Below are 18072 nucleotides of genomic sequence, written 5' to 3'. Positions count from 1 at the left end.
CGGGCCCGGGTCCCGCCGCCGCCGCCGCCGCCGGGTGAGTGCGCGCGCCTCCGCGGCGGGCGGGCGGGCGGGCGCGCGCCCGGCTCCTCCCCCCTCCCCCTCCCCTTCTCCCGGCGTGTGGGGGGGGGCCGGGGGGTGGAGGGGGGGGAGACAGGCGATCCGTCCACGACCCGACGGTGTGTCCGTCCCGGAACCGGAAGTGGTTCCGGCGGAGCGGGCGCCGGGGCGGGATGGGGGGGCGCGGGGGGCGGGTGCCCGTCGGGTGGGTGGCGGAGTTGAGCTCCCCGGAGGGGGCGCGGGGGGCCGCCCCGCAGCGCGGCCCGTGAAGCGGGGGGAAACCGGGGGCCGCACCGGCCCGGGCGCGGGCACCGCGGGCTCCGGGGGAGGGGGGGCGGAGGCGCCGCTCGGGGAGCCCCCCCGGCTGGACACCCCCCCTTTCCCCTTCACCCCTCACCTCTCCCCCCCCCCCGCCCCGCGCAGGCCCGGGCGGGCGACTCCGGGGCTCCGGGCCTCGGCGCAGGCCGAGGGGCCGAGTCTTGGCGGGAGGACCGGGGGCCAGGCGGGGGAGAGGCTGGAGGAAGTGGCCGGGCCCGAGCTTGGCCCGGTGCCCGTCCCGGGGAGCCTGGGTATCCCCTCCCTGGCCATCCGCTTGGCCTTCTGCGGCCGCTGCGAGGGGCCGGGGTCCCCCCCTCCACCCTCTCTTCCCTCCTGAGCCCTGGGGGTGCGGCCCGGAGCCTAGGGGGTGGCACCCACAAACTGCTGTCCAGAGTTGATCTTGGCTTTTTGTTCCCCCCTCCTTGAGAATTGGACTGATTCCTCCCCCCCCCCTTGATCATCAAGGAGGGCTCCCCCCTTCTTGTCTACCCTGTCTTTGAATTAGCATCGATTGCAGGGTGGTGGGGGCCCAGGCCACCTACCGGACTGACTGCTGAAGAATCTGCACCTTTTTGCAGGCCCTGTAACCTAGATAATTTGTTTCCAGAAAGTTCAGGAGCCCTGGAAGGGAGAAGGACTAAGACCACAGGAGGAAGAGAGAGAGAGGGTAAGAAGACAATTTGGGGTTCATGATTTGTCTTAAGCTTGGATGAAGGGGGGGGGGCTGTTGAGAGGGGTTCATCCTTTAGAAAAGGAAAGTGTTTCCTTTGGGGACAGTGTGACAAGAGTTATGGGAGTAATAGGAGTCGTAGGTAACATTGGTGGTCCGGGGTGAGAGGAAAATAAGCCTTTTTCTGTTTGGTGTCTGCCACGGAGTTTTCTGGTGTGAAGCGTTGGCCCAGCCCCTCGGTCACCTTTCGCTGTCACTTTTGTCCACTTATTGGGAATGGATGCCAGCTGTCCCCGGAAAGCCTCTGAGAGGGTTGTGGTGTTTGCACGTGAGAAATTGATTCTCAAATTGCAAGCAAAGTGAGGGCATAATTGATGAGTGGAAGGGCTGAGTTTAGAATGAGAGGTTTGTTTCTTTGCTTATTCTTCTGCTTTGTTTTGTTGGTGGTGTTGATACAGGAGCTTGAACTCAGGGCCTGGGTGCTGTCCCTGACATTCTTTCTCTCCCCCCCCCCCCCCATTGGCGTTGTGCCACTTGAGCCACAGCTCTACTTCCCGCTTTTTGCTGGTTAGTTGGAGTTACAAGTTCTCACAAGACTTTGCTGCACAGGCTGGCTTTGAACCTTGCTCCTCAGGTCCCAGCCTCTTGATGGTTAGGATTAGAGGCGTGGGCCACTGGCATTCTGGTAGCATGAGGTGTCCGTCCTCGATGTTCTAGGGAGAGGTTTAAGGTGGATCTGTGGAGAGATGTGAATTTGTGACTTGAGGCTATTTGTATTTGATGGGGGCGAGGGAATATCGTTTCTTAGGTAGTTTGAAGTGTGTCAAGTTACATGGAGTAGACTCTAGAAGTAAGTCTGAGGGAATAGAAACTCAGAGGCATTGTGGTAGTAATAAGATAAAGAAGTCTGGAAATAGCAGTAGGAATTGGGGACTTTGAGTTGAGCACTTTTTACCTTAGAGGTTGTTATGGACCTGTGTGTGCTGGTCCTGGAGCTTGAACTCAGAGCCTGGGCGCTGTCGCTGACCTTGAGTGCTCAGGTCTAGTGCTCTGTAACGGTGAGCCCCAGCTTCACTGCCTGCTTTTTGCTGGTTCATTGGCGATGAGAGTCTCAAGGACTTTCTTGCCCAGGCTGGCTTTGAACCACGATCCTCCCACCTCAGCCTCCTGAGTAGCTGGGATTATAGGGGTGAACACCTCTCCTGGCTGAGACGTTAAGACCCAGTCCAGCTGGGCAAGGTGGCCTCCGCCTGTAATCCTGTCACTCCAGGAGATAAGAGGTCAGGAGGATGGAGAGAGTTCTAGACCAGCCTGGGCTACATAGTGAGAATCAATTTCAGGGTGGCTTATGCAGTGTATTCTCCATAGGTTTTAAGAGGCTTGCTGATGTTTCAAATATCACCTATTTCCTAACCTTGTTTACTTCCTTCACTTTTATTTTACAATCACATATGTGCTTGTAAAGTAAGTATATGGGGGCTGGGAATATGGCCTACTGGTAGAGCGCTCGCCTCGTATACATGAAGCCCTGGGTTCAATTCCTCAGCACTACATATAGAGAAAAAGCCAGAAGTGCGCTGTGGATCAAGTGGTAGAGTGCTAGCCTTGAGCACAAAGAAGCCAGGGACAGTGCTCAGGCCCCGAGTTCAAGCCCCAGGACTGGCAAAAAAAAAAAATTTCTTAAACGTATACATTTCAAGCATACATATGGGCACATATACGTATGTATGTGCATGTCTACATATGTATGTATACACGCATGCATATGTATATGCATATGTGGGTACGCACATGTTGAGTAAGGTTTTTAGTGCTGAGGAACAAGCAGAACCTTGTGCATACTAAACACATGCTCTGCCACTGAGCTGTGAGCGCGGCGGTATTTTCCTTCTCACGTTTCCAGATCCGTCGTTGACGGTGGGATTGATGGGGCAGAGGGGACCTCAAGGCTGCCATTGCACTGGGTGCCGGGTTCAGTGGCCCCTGGCACCCAGAAGCCGCGGTTGGGTTAGCCGCCCGTGTGTGGGGGCCGAGCGTGCTAGCATGGTCTCTCCTGGGAGCAGTGCAGTTTGTAGGTGTAATCGCTGGAATGGCCAGGCCCTTTTGGAATGGTTCTTCACTCTCCTTAGAACGAGAGCGAGCGATTGTTTCCTTATTGAGGAAATAAAAATAGCGCGCTTGGGGCTGGGATACGGCTTAGTGGTAGAGTGCTTGCCTTGCATACACGCAGCCCTGGGTTCGACTCCTCAGCACCACATATATAGAACAAGCCAGAAATGGTGCTGTGGTTTTAAGTGGTAGAGTGCCAGCCTTGAGCAAAAAGAAGCCAGGGACATTTTGTCCTGGTTCTGAAGGAAGAACACAGGACCCTGTTAAGTAGTAGGCAAGTACTCTACACTTAAGCCACGCCCCCTCCCCTCAAATTAATAGTTTTTGTTTATTTGTGTGTCTGCGCATGTGTGTGTGCTGGTGTGCCAATCCTGGGATTGGAACTCTGAGCTCAGGAGCTGTTCCTGAGCTTTTGTGCTCAGGGCTAGTGTTCTACCACTTGAGCCCCAGTTCCATGTCCCCCTCTTGGGGGTTAATTGGAAATAAGAGTCTCACGGGCTTTGTTCCACGAGCTGGGCTTGAACTGTGACCCTCAGATCTCAGCCTCCTCGGTAGTTAAGATTACAGCTCTGTGAGGCTTTGGTGCCTGGCGGAATCTTTATTCTGTCGTCCTTAGCTACTGGAAGTGTCTCTCTGACTCTCAGTGATTTCCTCAAGGTTATTTATCATGAGGGTGTTGCTACTTAATTATTACTATAATTTTTTGTGTGTGCCAGTACCAGGACTTGAACTTAAGCCTCAACACTGTTCCTCAGCTTAGAAAAGGTTAAAGGCTGGTGCTTTACCACTTGAGCCACACCCACTTTTGGTCGTTCATCAGGGATTAGATTCTCATGGACGTTCCTCGCCGAGCTGGATTTGAACCATAATCCTCAGGTATCAGCTCCTAGGTATGAGCCCCTGGCACTTGCTCTAGAGCCCAGCTACTCAAGAGGCTGAGATCTTGAGGATCATGGTTCAAAGCCAGCCCTGGCAGGAAAGTCTGTGAGACCTTTTTTTTTTTTTTTTGGCTAGTCCTGGGGCTTGAACTCAGGGCCTGAGCGCTGTCCCTAAGCTCTTTTGCTCAAGGCTAACGCTTTACCACGTTGAGCCACAGCTCCACTTCTGGTTTTGCTTGTTTGTTTGTTTTGCTTTTGTTTTTTGGAGTGGTTCGTTGGAGATAAGAGTCTCCCATGCTTTCTGCCTGGGCTGGCTTTGAACCATGATCTTCAGATCTCAGCCTCTTGAGTCGCTGGGATAACAGGCGTGAGCCACCAGTACCCGACTTTTCTTCTCTCTCTCCCTCTCTCTCTCTCTCTTTCTCTTTCTCTTTCTTTCATTTTTTTTTTTTTGTGCTAGTGGTAGGGCTTGAACTCAAGGCCTAGGTGCTGCCCCGAGCATTGTTGCTCAGGGCCGGTGCTCTGTCCCCGGGGCCACAGCTCCCTTCCCCGCTCCTATTCCCTACATACTTGACGATCGCCCGCATACAGGGGGGGATTTGAACTCTCACGAGCAAAGTACTTGACAGCTAGAAAGAGGAGCCGACTCTGTGGTGAATTCCTTCAGCTAGGCGTCAAGGGAGGTCCGCTGGGCACCCTCACCCCCTGTTCCCGCTGTTCAGCCCAGCAAGTGTGTACTCGGTGCGCACGGTGGAATCCTTCATCCCCGGCGGCTCCCTCCCCAGATCACAGCTGGTACCCAACCCCTTGGATCTGGGTGGAGCATGGCAGTGCACCCCTGGAGCCCCATCTCCTCGGGAGGCTGAATCGGGGGCGGGGGGGGGGGGAAGGTCAAGTTTGAGGCCAACCCAGGTGAAAAAAGTTCTCAGGACCCTATCTCAAAATCGTAAGTCGGGGCTGGGAAGGTAGCTTAGCTGTAGAGCGCGCGCCTAGCATGCACGAAGACCCGGGTTCGATTCCTCAGCACCACAGAGACAGGAAAAAGCCGGATGTGGCGCTGTGGCTCACGGGGTAGAGCACTAGCTTTGGGCAAAAGAAGCTCAGGGACAGCGCTCAGGCCCCGAGTTCAAGCCCCAGGACTGGCAACAGAAACAAACAAAAGTAATCTTCATCCCGTTAGCCAGAGGCTCTGGGTCAGAGGTCAGCCTCGGGCAGAACACAACCCTGCAGCCTGGAAACGGACCCGAACAGGGGAGGGTGCAGGGGAGGGTGCGTGGAGGGGTGGAGCGCAGGTAGACCCGCAGGGCCGGCCGAGATGCCAGCCCCTGCCCCCAGCCCCGCCTGCACCATCCTCCCGCTCCCTTCGCACCCTGGCTGCGGCGTTGGGGGAGGGTGGGGACAGACAGGTACCCTGGCTGTGTGCAGCCTGGCGGAAGGCCGAGGGACTTCCCTCCCCTCCTGACCCCCCTGCCCTGTCCGCACGGGAAGGAGAGTGTCCCGCCCCGCGTCTCCCGCACGCGTCCCGGGTCTCGGGGGTTTTGTTGCTGCGCTGAGCGCGGAGCGCTGTTTGGGGACCCTGTGGCTCTCGCCGAGCCCCGGCAGTGGGATCGCTGTGTAAGTGCGCCACCAAGGGCTTAGGAAGCTGGGCAGCGCTGGGTTCCAGGCAGGTCCTAAAGGGGCTCCCTGTCTTGGAGAGGAGCTGTCTGAGCCCAGGTCTCCATCCAGTGGTCGCGGTACCCAGGGGGGCCGGGCGCACCCTGTGCCCCCCACACCCCCGCCCAGGCCGTGACGCACCCCGCTTCTCCCCGCAGGTAGAATGGAAGAATCTCACTTCAATTCTAACCCGTACTTCTGGCCTTCCATCCCCACGGTCTCGGGACAGGTGAGCGCCGCCCCGGGCCCGGTCCCCGCTCGTGGCCGGGAGACGAGGGGCGGGGCGAGTCGGCAGCGTCCACCGTTCCCTTGCAGATCGAAAACACGATGTTCATCAACAAGATGAAGGACCAGCTGCTGCCGGAGAAGGGCTGTGGGCTGGCCCCACCCCACTACCCCACCCTGCTCACCGTCCCCGCCTCCGTGTCGCTGCCCTCCGGCATCAGCATGGACGCCGAGCCCAAGGCCGAGCAGCTGACCCCGCACAGCCAGGCCTCCGTCACCCAGAACATCACCGTGGTCCCCGTGCCCTCCACGGGCCTCATGGCTGCCGGTGAGCCCTTCCGCCCCCTGACACACACCCCCCCCCTGCCCCTCTGCCCCTCCCCCACCATCCACACCCAGCCTGCAGGGCTCTGACCCCCGGGAGCCCCCCCCCCCCACCATCCACACCCCAGCCTGCAGGGCTCTGACCCCCCCCAGCCCCTCTGCCACTCCCCACCACCCCCACCTCAGCCTGCAGGGCTCTGACCCCCCCCCAGCCCCTCTGCCACTCCCCACCACCCCCACCTCAGCCTGCAGGGCTCTGACCCCCCCCAGCCCCTCTGCCACTCCCCACCACCCCCACCTCAGCCTGCAGGGCTCTGACCCCCCCAGCCCCTCCACCCCCCACCATCCACACCCAGCCTGCAGGGCTCTGACCCCCGGGAGCCCCCCCCCACCATCCACACCCCAGCCTGCAGGGCTCTGACCCCCGGGAGCCCCCCCCCCACCATCCACACCCCAGCCTGCAGGGCTCTGACCCCCGGGAGCCCCCCCCCCACCATCCACACCCCAGCCTGCAGGGCTCTGACCCTCGGGGAGCCCCTCCACCCCCCCCATCCGTTCTCACCCCAGCCTGCCGGGCTCTGACCCTGGAGAGCCCATCCACAACTCCAGCATGGAAGGCTCTGACCCCTGGGGAGCTCCGTTGCCCCTCCCACCATCCGCTCCCACCCCAGCCTGCCGGGCTCTGACCACTGGGAGCCCCCCCCCACTCCATCTGCACCCCAGCCTTCAACGCTCCCCCCCAGTTGGGCTAGGCGTGGGATTGCACGTGCGATGTTGATTAAGTCCCTTCCTGTGTACCTAGCCATGTGCTAATAGCATGGCGGGTGCAGGCAGTAGAAGACGCAGTCCCTGCCTGTGACGCGGTGCCCATTCTTTCCTTCTCTGAATCAAGGCGTCTCCTGCTCTCAGCGGTGGAGAAGAGAAGGGAGGTCAGTCCAGGGGTAAATCTCACCGTCCTCGGGGTGCCGCTGGGGGGCGGGGCTCGCGTGCCACTGGCTCTCTACAGGGTCTGGGGTTCTCCTGTGTCCTAGCCACGTGGAGGGCAGGAGAGGGGGGCTCGGTAGGGTGGGGGGGCCCCCCCACCTGATGCCTCTCCCCCCCCCCCCAGGTCCTGGTCTGGTCATCACGTCCCCCTCCGGCTCTCTGGTGACCACCGCCTCCTCGGCGCAGACCTTCCCCATCTCGGCTCCCATGATCGTCTCCCGCGCTCCCCCCCTGGCTCCCAAGCCCTGCAGGTGGTCCCCGAACTGTCCAAGAAAGCAGGGTCCGCCCTCCCAGAGGAAGGGGGCGGCGGCGGCGGCGGAGGCGGCGGCGGCGGCGGCGGTGGCGGCGGTGGCGGTGGGGCGGCGGCGGCGCACCCCCCAAAGCGCCCCGGGGCCGCAAGAAGAAGCGGATGCTGCTGGAGTCCGGGCTGCCCGAGATGAGCGACCCGTACGTGCTGGCCCCCGAGGAGGACGGCCACCCGAAGGACGGCAAGACCTACAGGTAGGGCCCGGGAGCCCCGGCCGGAGGGGAGCGCGGGGGGCGCCGCCCCACCCGTCCCGCCCGCCCCGCACGGGGCCTCCTGCATGTCCTCACCGCTAGGGAGGCCAGGCTGCCGGCCCTGCTCCAGCGGGCTCCTCCCCCCGGGGGGGCCACGCGCCCCCCCCCGCCCGCCCCCCTTCTCCGAGTCAGCCCTGACTGACGGGTGACCAGAAGGCTCGACCTGCCTTCCGAGCTCTGTCTGCAGATTCGTTAGGCTCTCTCTTCCCCACGGCCATTTTCCAAAAGCACCTGCCTCACCGTGGACCCCGTCCCGCCCTCGGGCCCCGCACGGCCAGGGTGAGGGGGAGTAGGGTCCCCGCCACCCCCCCGTAACTGGGCCGGCTGATGGCGGAAGCCACTCTCCCAAGCGGCCCGTTCCCCAGCAGGCCCCAGGCACAGCTTTCTGCACAGGGTCCCCGCCCGCCCTTGGAGGGGTGTCAGGGGACCCCCCTCCCCCCCACGGGTTTGGGGAGTCTCTGCGGACAGGGCCGAGTGCATGGCTGGGAGAGCGGGTCGTCCCTAGCGTACCGAGATGGGCAATGTTGTTCCCATTTTAGGAGCGAAGGGAACTGCGGCACAGGAAATGGACAGAGCCTTGCGCTCACGGATACAGTTCCCGGCTCCACCACGAACTTGCTGTGTGACCCTGGGCAAGTCCTTTCCCCTCTCTGGGCCTCAGTTTCCTCACCTGTAAAATGGGGAGCGTGGCGGTGTGCCTCCCCGTCGGCCGGGAGAAGGTAGCGCCGTCCCGGCGGGGAGCGTCGGTCGGCAGGAAGTGGAGCGGTGGCCTGGTAGTGCCCACGGCCGCGCCCCGCCCACTCGGGCCCCGAGTTTACCGCAGCTTGGTGATTGCAGGCGTACCCCCACTTGATACAGTCACTGTTCCCGGAACCTTTGCACCATACCGTCTCCCAAAGGCGCCCGAGAGTGTGCTTCCTTCCCGGAAGGCGCGGCGTGCCGGCGCCAGCGCGAGGGTCCCGTGAGCGGCAGTGCGGTAGCCGAGCGGCCGTCGGACGCCAGTGTAGACACTGTGACGGCTGGGGTCCCCCGCCGCCGGGGCCCTCGGGGTCTGTGAGCACCCGAAGCCCCACTGGGCACCTGCGGTGCGGAGGCGCGTGCAGGAAGAAGGGAGCGTGCGCACCAGGAAGGAAGTTGGCTAGGACTTCCCGCCCCCTGAGCATTCTCGGAGTCGTGTGTGTGTGTGTGTGTGTGTGTGTGTGTGCGCGCGCGCGCGCGCCGGTTCTGGGGTTTGAACTCAGGGCTTTAATAGTTCCTGCTCAGCCTGCTTGCTAGGCTGGCACTCTGTCCCTTTAAGAAGCCGTGCCTCAACTTTTTTTGCAAGATAAGAGTCTTACTTGACTTTCCTGCCCAGGCTGGCTCTGAACCAAAGTTGTCAGAATCTCAGCTTCCTGAGCAGGCGTACAGACCGGCATGTGCCACCGGCACCTGGCTGTTTGTAGAATTCACGAAAGACCCCATGTGTATGTGACCAAGGAGAACTGCGCAATTGAAGGACTAATGGGTTTTTGTTCTTTTCCTTCGTCGGTCTTGGGGCTTGAACTCTGGGCCTAGGCGCTGTCCCTGAGCTCTTCAGCTCAAGGCCTGGCGCTCTCATCAGTTTAGCCACTGCCCTCCTTCCAGTTTTCTGCTGGGTCATTGGAGATGAGTCTCACGGGCTTTCCTGCCCAGGCTGGCTTTGAACCACGATCCTCAGATCTCAGCCTCCAGAGTAGCTGGGATGACGGGCGGGGGGCACCGGAGCCCGACCTGATTAATAGTATCCTCAACAAAAAGAAGTCCTTCTGAAGTGAAGAGCCCTAGGGCTGGGGATACGGCCTAGTGGCAAGAGTGTTCGCCTCGTATACGTAAGGCCCTGGGTTCGATTCCCCAGCACCACATATACAGAAAACGGCCAGAGGTGGCGCTGTGGCTCAAGTGGCAGAGTGCTAGCCTTGAGCAAAAAGAAGCCAGGGACAGTGCTCAGGCCCTGAGTCCCAAGGCCCAGGACTGACAAAAAGAAATGCAAAATTCTATAAGTTCCCAGAGGAGGAAAACACTTTAACTCAAGCAATCTTGCTTTTGTTACACGGTACAAATTTGAACTTTAAAAAAAACAAACTTGCCATTTCTCATCTCGCGGTCCACAGCCTGGGCTGTCGCATTTGATGGGGCCCCGGGGGCCACTGGGACGGAGCGCGTCAGCATTGCGACTCCTGGATGGGAAGATGCGTCGCTCGCTGCCCCGCCCTCCTCTGTCCTGGGGAAGCGTGTGGAGGGGCATCTGAGTGGGCATGGGAGTCAGAACCCCCCACCCCGGGCCGCCCCGGGGTGCGCGGCACGTGCGGGGTCTGCTCTGGAGCCGGCCCGGCAGGCCCGGGCCGCACGGCTGCCCTGGACCGCTGCCCTCCTAAGATCCGACCCCACGGGGCTCTCACGCTCGAATTCGGCTTCGTGAGATTTGAGGAATAGAAATAGCAGGGTGAGCCGGGCCAGTGGCCCCCGCCCGTCACCCCAGCGACTCAGGAGGCAGAGATCGGAGGATCTCGGTTCAAAGCCAGCCAGGGCCGGGGAGGGAGCGCCCATGAGACTCTGATCTCCAGTGAACCACCGGAAAACCAGAAGTGGCACCGTGGTCGCACTGGTAGAGCGCCAGCCTTGAGCAAAGGTGCCCAGGGACAGCCCCCAGTCCCCAGAGTTCAAGGCCCCATGACCGATCGACCGCCACAAAAAGCAAGAGCAGGGTGAGCGTCCACTGCTCAGGCCCGCAAGCTGTTGCAGGTAGCGGGAAGTGCGTGCATCCATAATGACACGCCTCAGGGAATGGGACCCCCGTCTAAGCTTGAGGTTTGTGACGCCCGGTGCACGTCTGTCATCCCAGCACTTGCGGAGGCCGAGGCAGAAGGATCCAGGGGTTGAGGCCCGTCTGGGCTACATGGCCTCTTAAAAAAAAAAAAAAGTTTATTCCCGCGTCTATATCTCACGCACGCAACCTGGAGGTAATTTTATTCGCTATTTGAAGCGAGCCTGCATCGGATCTTGGCTGGAACCGATCACCTGGTCCAGTGTCAAGTTTTCCGCCCATAGCATGGAGTCCGAAGTACCCCGGGGGGGGGGGGGGGGGAGGGGCTCCCGGTGGGAAGCGGCTGGGATGTTTAGCATGTGGACGAGGCAGGCTCAGCCTTGCCAGAGCTCTGTGACGCCCTGCGCCACAGGAATCTTGTGCTCGATTGGCGACACGGCTTTGTCATGAGTAGCCAGCCCTTTGGAGGAATTCCTCGCCTCTGTGTGCCTCCTGTAGAATCGGGGACATTCTTGGCAGGCTGGTGTGACAGAAGGAAAACTAAGCCAGTGTGGCGGCTCACACCTGTAATACCAGCTACTTTGGAGGCTGAGATTCTGAGAATCTTGGTTCAAAGCCAGCCCGGGCGGGAGAGTTCATGAGACTTGACCCTCCACGCAGTGAGCCACAGACAAGCCAGAAGTGCCTGGCTCTGTGGACCCCAGCAGCGCGTGGGAGGGGCTGTCACCAGCACGGACCCTTTGTGATAGCTTGTTGCCCCAGTCCTTGACAGTTCATTTGGGCAGATTCTGCTCTAATGGGAACTTGCGAGGGCAGTTTTGTTTGTTGTGTCCATAGTGGGCTTGAACTCGGGACCTGGACACTGCCCCTGAGCTCGTTTGCTCAAGGCTCACGCTCCCCCCCCTTGAGCCACAGCGCCCCTTGTGGTTTTCTGCTGGTGGTTAGAGATAAGCGTTCCAAGGTCCAGGGGAGGTTCACGTCCATAATCGCGGATACTCAGGAAGCTGAGACCCAAGGGTCACGTTCTGGAGCCAGATGGAGACTCTGATCTCCAATTAACCGCTCAGAAAGTGCGCTAGCCTTGAGCAGAAAGAGACCCGGGACAGCGCCGTGGCCCTGAGTTAAAACCAGCCAAGAACCTCACAGGCTTTCCCGCCCAGGCTGGCTCCGAACCTCGACCTTCAGGCCTCAGCCTCCTGAGTAGCTAGGAAGCGGGGTGTGAGCCACCAGCGCCCGGCTGTTTGCTCGTCTGTTTTACTAATTTAGCTTCCTTGGTAAGGGCTTGGTGTGGAGACCTTGGGCCCCGCGGCAGGCGGCTTCACCGGAAGGAGCAGGCCGGGGTGGGAACTGTGCGGTAGAGCGCATGCGCACGGAGCTGGGGTGACCCGGCCAGTCCCGTCCCTGGGATTGAAGGGGAAGCACCCCACGGCTTCAGGGCAGCCGCTCCCCTCGCATGGTCTCCCCCCTTGGCAAAATGGGTGCCACGTCCGCTCAGAGCCTCCAGTGCGGGGGCCCCCCCACCCCACCCCGAGCTTGAGGTGGCCTTGTTCCGGATGTGGCCGGCCTCGCCCCTTTCGCAGAGGGCACCACGGAGGCCTTGGCTTCCCAAGCGAGCCCGGGGCCGCGGCGTTCGCCGAGGGGCTCGCCGCCCGGCCCGTGCTTAAACGAATGCCCTGGAAGCCGGGCGCCGCAGGAGGCTCAGATCCCCGGATCGCGGTTCAAAGCCAGCCGGGCAGGAAAGCCCGGGAGAATGTTATCTCCAAGGAGCCACCCAAAAGCCAGCGGCAGCCGTGTGGCTCAGGTGGCAGAGCGCAGCACGGGCACCCCACCACCCCCAGAATATCGCCCAGAACGTAAAGCGGGAGAAACCCTCCCTCCACACAGCCGTGATCACCCCTCTCTGACAGAAGGTGGGGTGTCGGGGAGGCTTCCTGGACCCCTGACCTCTGGGCCTCAGGGTTCCGGAAACGGAGGGAGTTGTGGCTTCGCCGCGGGTGCCAGGTGGGGCCAGAGCAGGGGCTCCCTGGCTGTGCCGGGGTTGTGGGGGGCAGTGTCAGGCGCTGCTCTGCGCCCCAGAGTGCTAGCGAAGAGCCGGGGGCCCTGCGCGGCCCCTCGCTCAGCCCACACCCCGTCGCTACCGTGGCTGACTTCAGAAGGGGCGGGGGGGGGGGCCTGCGCGGAGCCCCAACCCTGCGGCGCCGCCCTCCGCGACGGCCCGGGGGACGCCAGCGGCCGCGGGTGTGTGCGCGTGCGCGGGTGTGCGTGTGTGGAGGGCCCGGGACCAGAGGGTGCGTGGAAGGGGGGGAGCAGGCTCCTGCGGCTCCCAGCGGCCCCCCCCACCCCCACCCCCCGTGGCGGGGAGGCCCTCACGCCGCCCTCCGTCGCCCAGGTGCCGCATGTGCTCGCTGACCTTCTACTCCAAGTCGGAGATGCAGATCCACTCCAAGTCGCACACGGAGACCAAGCCCCACAAGTGCCCGCACTGCTCCAAGACCTTCGCCAACAGCTCCTACCTGGCCCAGCACCTCCGCATCCACTCGGGCGCCAAGCCTACAGCTGCAACTTCTGCGAGAAGGCCTTCCGCCAGCTCTCCCACCTCCAGCAGCACACACGGTAAGGCCGCCCCGCGCCGCCCCCCCACCGCGCCGCCCCCCCTCCCCCTCCGATCGCCGACGGCCGTCCGGGAAACGCACGCTCTACGAGGGGGCGTGAACATGCCCCCTTCCGATCGCCTCTGCGCGTGTGCGCGCGTGCGTGCGTGTGTGCGCGCGTGTGTGTGCGCGTCTCGGGACGGGCGGCGGCGCAGCCCCGCTTCCGGTCAGGGCCTCTGTGTCGTGTGTGCCGCGGGGAGGCGCCGTGTCGGGTGGGCCGCTCTTGGGGACCGGAGGGGCGGCCCGAGCGCGCACGCCGCGTCCAGGACCTCAGGGCGGCTCTTCCTCGCCCCACCGCCACGCTCGCCACCCGCCCGCCACCCGCCCGCGGCCCGCGCCATCCGCCGGGGAGGAGGGGCGGGGAGGAGGGGCGCCCGGCCACCGGGCCACCGCCGCGTCAGCCAGCAGAGCGCGCGCTCCCTCCCCCCTCCTTCCTCCTCTCCTCTCCTCTCCTCCCCCCCGGCAGGATCCACTCGAAGATCCACACAGAGATCATCAAGCCCCACAAGTGCCCGCACTGCTCCAAGACCTTCGCCAACACCTCCTACCTGGCCCAGCACCTCCGCATCCACTCGGGCGCCAAGCCCTACAACTGCTCCTACTGCCAGAAGGCCTTCCGCAGCTCTCCCACCTCCAGCAGCACACACGGTAAGGGAGAGGGGCGGGCGCCCCCCCCGCCCCCGCCCCGGCATGCCCTCCCACCCCCGGCACGGCGGCCCGCATGCGGGGGCGGGGGACGCGCCGGCTGGAGGAGAGGCTGGCTGGCGGAGAGGAGGACCGAGGACGGACGGAGTGGATGCCGGAGGACGCCGCGGCGTGCCGGGCCAGGACCCACCGGGGGCGCCCCGCGCCTCCCGCGGAAGGGAACCGCAAGACGGCGGCGATGCGATCTGACCCGGTGGCCACACGGAAGCGCCTGGTGGGAGAAGCCCCCCACGGCCGGGAGCCGCAAGGAGCAACGGGACAATGCGGGGACCGCACGCAAGACCTCACGGGCCAAGTGCCCGGCGAAGAGCCCCAGCCCGCCCGCCTGGAGGGAGCTGCGGGCATCGAACCTGCCGACCGCAAGAGCCGACGTGGGGCCGCAAGGACAGTGAAGGCCGACCCGGGTTTGGCCGCCTGTGCCGCGCACAAGGCGCTGGGAACGGAAGGGACCGGAACGCGGGCCGCCGGGCCGGCCGGGAGGACAAGGCAGAGGCGCAGGAGGTGCTCGGGCCGTCCAGAGGGCCGCGGAAGCTTCTGGTGGCGGCGACGGCTGGGAAGGCCCCGCGGAGCGGGCGGCGGGCGCCAGGGCCCGAGGCGGGACGCGATCGCGCGCTGGCTCCGGCCCTCGAGGCTGCAAGGCTTGGATTGACGTTCCCGTGGTTTCCGTGGGGCGTGGGGGCGGCGCCGCGCTCAGCCCCACTCTGCCCTTCCGACGCCCCGCCTCGGATGGGCCGTTTCCTTCCTTGTCCTTCCGTCGCGCTCGCTCACCTCGTTTCTCACCGTCGGGGGCAGGTCCTGTCGGAGGGCGCGCCGAGGCCCAGCGGGGCTCACCGCCGGCAGCGTGGACACCAGGCCGCCCCCCCCCACGCCTGGAGGGGGCGCTGCGGAGCCGGTCCCCCAAGGCCCCCCCCACTCACGCGCCCTCTGCCTTCTCTCTCACCCTGTGCAGAATCCACACCGGGGACAGGCCGTACAAGTGCGCACACCCGGGCTGTGAGAAAGCCTTCACGCAGCTCTCCAACCTGCAGGTGAGGGCCCGCGCCGCGCCCCCCAACACACGCAGAGCGCCCCCCAACACACGCAGAGCGCACCCCCAAACATGCAGAGCGCCCCCCAACACGCGGAGCGCCCCCCAACACGCGGAGCGCACCCCAACACGCAGAGCGCACCCCAACACACGCGGAGTGCCCCCCCCAACACACGCAGAGCGCCCCCCAAACACGCAGACTGCCGGCCCATGCCATGCCCCCCCCCAAACACACGCAGAGCGCCGGCCGGCAGAGCGCTCGCCCGCAGAGCACGCAGCCCGGGTCGATTCCCCCGCACCGCATACATAGAAAAGGCCGAAGCGGCGCGGTGCTCAAGGGGCAGAGCGCTGGCCTCGAGCGGAAGGAGCCAGGGACAGCGCCCGGGCCCCGAGTTCAAGGCCCAGGACTGGCTATAAAAAGAAAGCATGAACACGTGTGCCTCAAGCGATCGTGCACCGGCGTTGAGTGCAAAAGCGACAGGCCACGTTCAAGCCCGGTCCCGGCAGTGCACGCACGCACACGCACACGCACGCACACACGCACACGCACGCGCAGCACTCCTCCGCGAGCCCTTGATGTCCTTCCTGTGGGGTGGGGGGGGGGCAGGATGGCGGCCGGGGAGCGCGGCACCCCCGTCACCCCGGCCCGCCCCGCTCCTCCCAGTCCCACAGACGGCAGCACAACAAAGACAAACCCTTCAAGTGCCACAACTGCCACCGGGCGTACACGGACGCGGCCTCGCTGGAGGTGCACCTGTCCACGCACACGGTGAAGCACGCCAAGGTGTACACCTGCACCATCTGCAGCCGGGCCTACACCTCGGTGAGTCCCCGCCCCGCCCGCCGCCCCCGCCCCCCCCCGCCCCCCGCCCCCCACCCCCGCTCAGCGCCGCCTCCTCCTCCTCGCGTGTCTCCCTCAGGAAACGTACCTTATGAAACACATGCGCAAACACAACCCTCCCGACCTGCAGCAGCAAGTGCAGGCGGCGGCGGCGGCGGCGGCGGCGGCCCAGGCGCAAGCCCAAGCCCAGGCCCAGGCCTCCCAGCAGCCCCAGCCCCCACACTTCCCGGCCCCTGGGGCAGCCCCCCAGGGCGGGGGCGCGGCGGACAGCACCCCCAACCCCCCACCCCAGTGCTCCTTCGACCTGACGCCCTATAAGACGGCCGAGCACCACAAGGACATCTGCCTTACGGTCACCACCAGCACCATCCAGGTGGAGCACCTGGCCAGCTCGTAGAGATCCTCGCTGCGCCCACCCTCTTCCCGGGCAGGGGGGGGCGAGCCCCCGCCCTCCCGCCCCGGTGGGGGCGGCGCCCTCCTCCTCCTCCTCCTCTTCAGGAGGAGGCCCGGGGCCTCCGACACACACGGCCCCCATCCCGACTCTCCCAAGCGATCCGGAGCGGCGGGAGTGCTCCCCACGGCCCCTCCCGAGCCGTGCTTTGCACAGGGGGCTTGGTGCTCCAGGGAGACGGCCTCCCGCCTCGGCCCCCCGCGCCAGGCCGGGGCTCACCGCACACCCGAGGCTGGCCCTCCCCAGCCGCAGACCAGGGGGCCCCGCGCGCCCCTCGCCTCCTCTCCGCCCGCCCGCCCGCAGCCCGCCAAGAACACAGGTGTCTCCATGTCCCGCAGAGCCGTCTCCCGCCTCGTCCCGCCGCCGGGGGTAGAGGGAAGCGTCGCTAGCGCCGGGCCTCTTTTTGTTTGTGGGGGCGCAAGGGCCGAGAGGAGGTCCCCAAGGGGCCACGGGTCCCCCCCCCAGCAGAGGCCCAGGGTGGAATATGATTTTCCCTGGAGCCTCCTCCCCCCCCTTCTCCGTCCCAGGCCCTGCACCCCGTCTCCCCCATCCCAGGCCAAGGAGCTCTGGGCGCTTTGCCCTCTGTGACCCCCCCAGAGCCAGGGCGGCGCGGGGACCGGGAAAGCGAGGCCCCAGGACTGGACTTAGCTCCACGGTGCCACGGTCAGATGCTGGACATGGATTTATATATAAATATATATATAAATATATATATATTCCCGCTCATCACGGCCATCTTTGTTGTAACCATCTCTGTGTTTATAAATGCATTATCTCGAATTTTCATATTTGACGTTTTGTTTATTTTTGCATTTTTTTTACACACACCCCTCCTCCCACATTGTCCTCTGGCCACGGCATTTTTTTACATTTCTTTTCCCCTTTTTATTTTATTTTTTAATCATGGCAGATTTCAGAGGAAAGAAAAAAGCAACCATAAATCAGGAACCAGTTGTTACAAAGCAATTTTAAAATGAAAAAAAAAAAAAAGACCTTCTGTACAAAGCAAGGGGTGTTTTTAGAACATTGTATAGAAATAAATTCATGTGAAAGGCTCGGAGGGCCGTGCAGCTGATGGTGTGAGAGCCCGGGAGGAGGCCGCTTGGGGAGATGGAGGGAGGACGACCCGTCCCCAAAGGGTCAGCTACAGGGCAAACGCCACCCCGTGCCCGTGCCCGGCCTCTCCTGAGACAGGTTGAGGGGTACAGGTGTGCAGAGAGGCTCACGCATCGCCTCCGCGTGTGCGAGCACAGGAAACACCGCGGGCCCCGCGGAAGTGCCCTGCGAAGAGCACCGGGCGGCTGGGTGCCACGTGCGGGACTCCCCGGTCCTCTGGCCAGGCGGGAAAAGGTCATGGTCCTGCCCAGGGGCCACCCCGGGACTGCGACAAGAAGGGTTGGGGCTCCGGTCGCTGTGAGATTTCAATCCTTTCTTGACACGGCTCAGGCGGCAGAGCACTTGGCCCTACATTCAGTTCCCTAGGTGCCCCCCAAATTCCCACGTTCGGCACCAGCGGTCAGGACGCCTGTCATCCCAGCTGCTCAGAAAGCTGAGAGCTGAGGGTCCTGGTTCGAAGCCAGCCCATGGATGGCAGGAAAGTCCGCAAGACTCTCTCTGCACTGAACCACTTTACAAAGCAAAAAAAGTGGGGCTGTGGCTGCAGCGGTGGGGCGCTAGCCCAGACCAAAGCAGCTCAGGGGCGGCATCCAGGCCCGCGTCCCAACCCCAGGACCTGCCCCCAAACGCCATAACCCCCCGGAGCCGTGGGAGCCAGCGCTGCCCTCGGGCTGGCTTCGCGGGGCGTGGACCCGTCGGGACGCTTCCTCGGGAGCTAGCCGT

The 18072-nt window shown here is 63.4% G+C and overlaps 1 protein-coding gene across 1 annotated transcript; it reads left to right on the top strand.

Annotated features, from left to right (window-relative positions):
* Positions 1–555: 555 nt before the first annotated feature.
* Znf384 (zinc finger protein 384) lies at positions 556–17288 on the top strand. Its single transcript, XM_048337194.1, is given in 16 exon segments — positions 556–1042; positions 5844–5914; positions 6001–6238; positions 7127–7158; positions 7160–7175; positions 7343–7443; positions 7446–7536; positions 7575–7719; positions 8316–8408; positions 12948–13105; positions 13108–13171; positions 13676–13824; positions 13827–13857; positions 14864–14942; positions 15606–15764; positions 15862–17288. Coding segments are annotated over 15 exon segments (1740 nt in total). The 5' UTR covers positions 556–1042; positions 5844–5848; the 3' UTR covers positions 16180–17288.
* Positions 17289–18072: the final 784 nt, after the last annotated feature.

Source organism: Perognathus longimembris, unplaced genomic scaffold, assembly GCF_023159225.1.
Source record: "Perognathus longimembris pacificus isolate PPM17 unplaced genomic scaffold, ASM2315922v1 HiC_scaffold_4581, whole genome shotgun sequence".
In the NCBI taxonomy this organism is placed as follows: domain Eukaryota; kingdom Metazoa; phylum Chordata; class Mammalia; order Rodentia; family Heteromyidae; genus Perognathus; species Perognathus longimembris.
The sequence above is the reverse complement of the archived record's forward strand: the minus strand, read 5'-3'. Positions and strand labels throughout refer to the sequence as shown.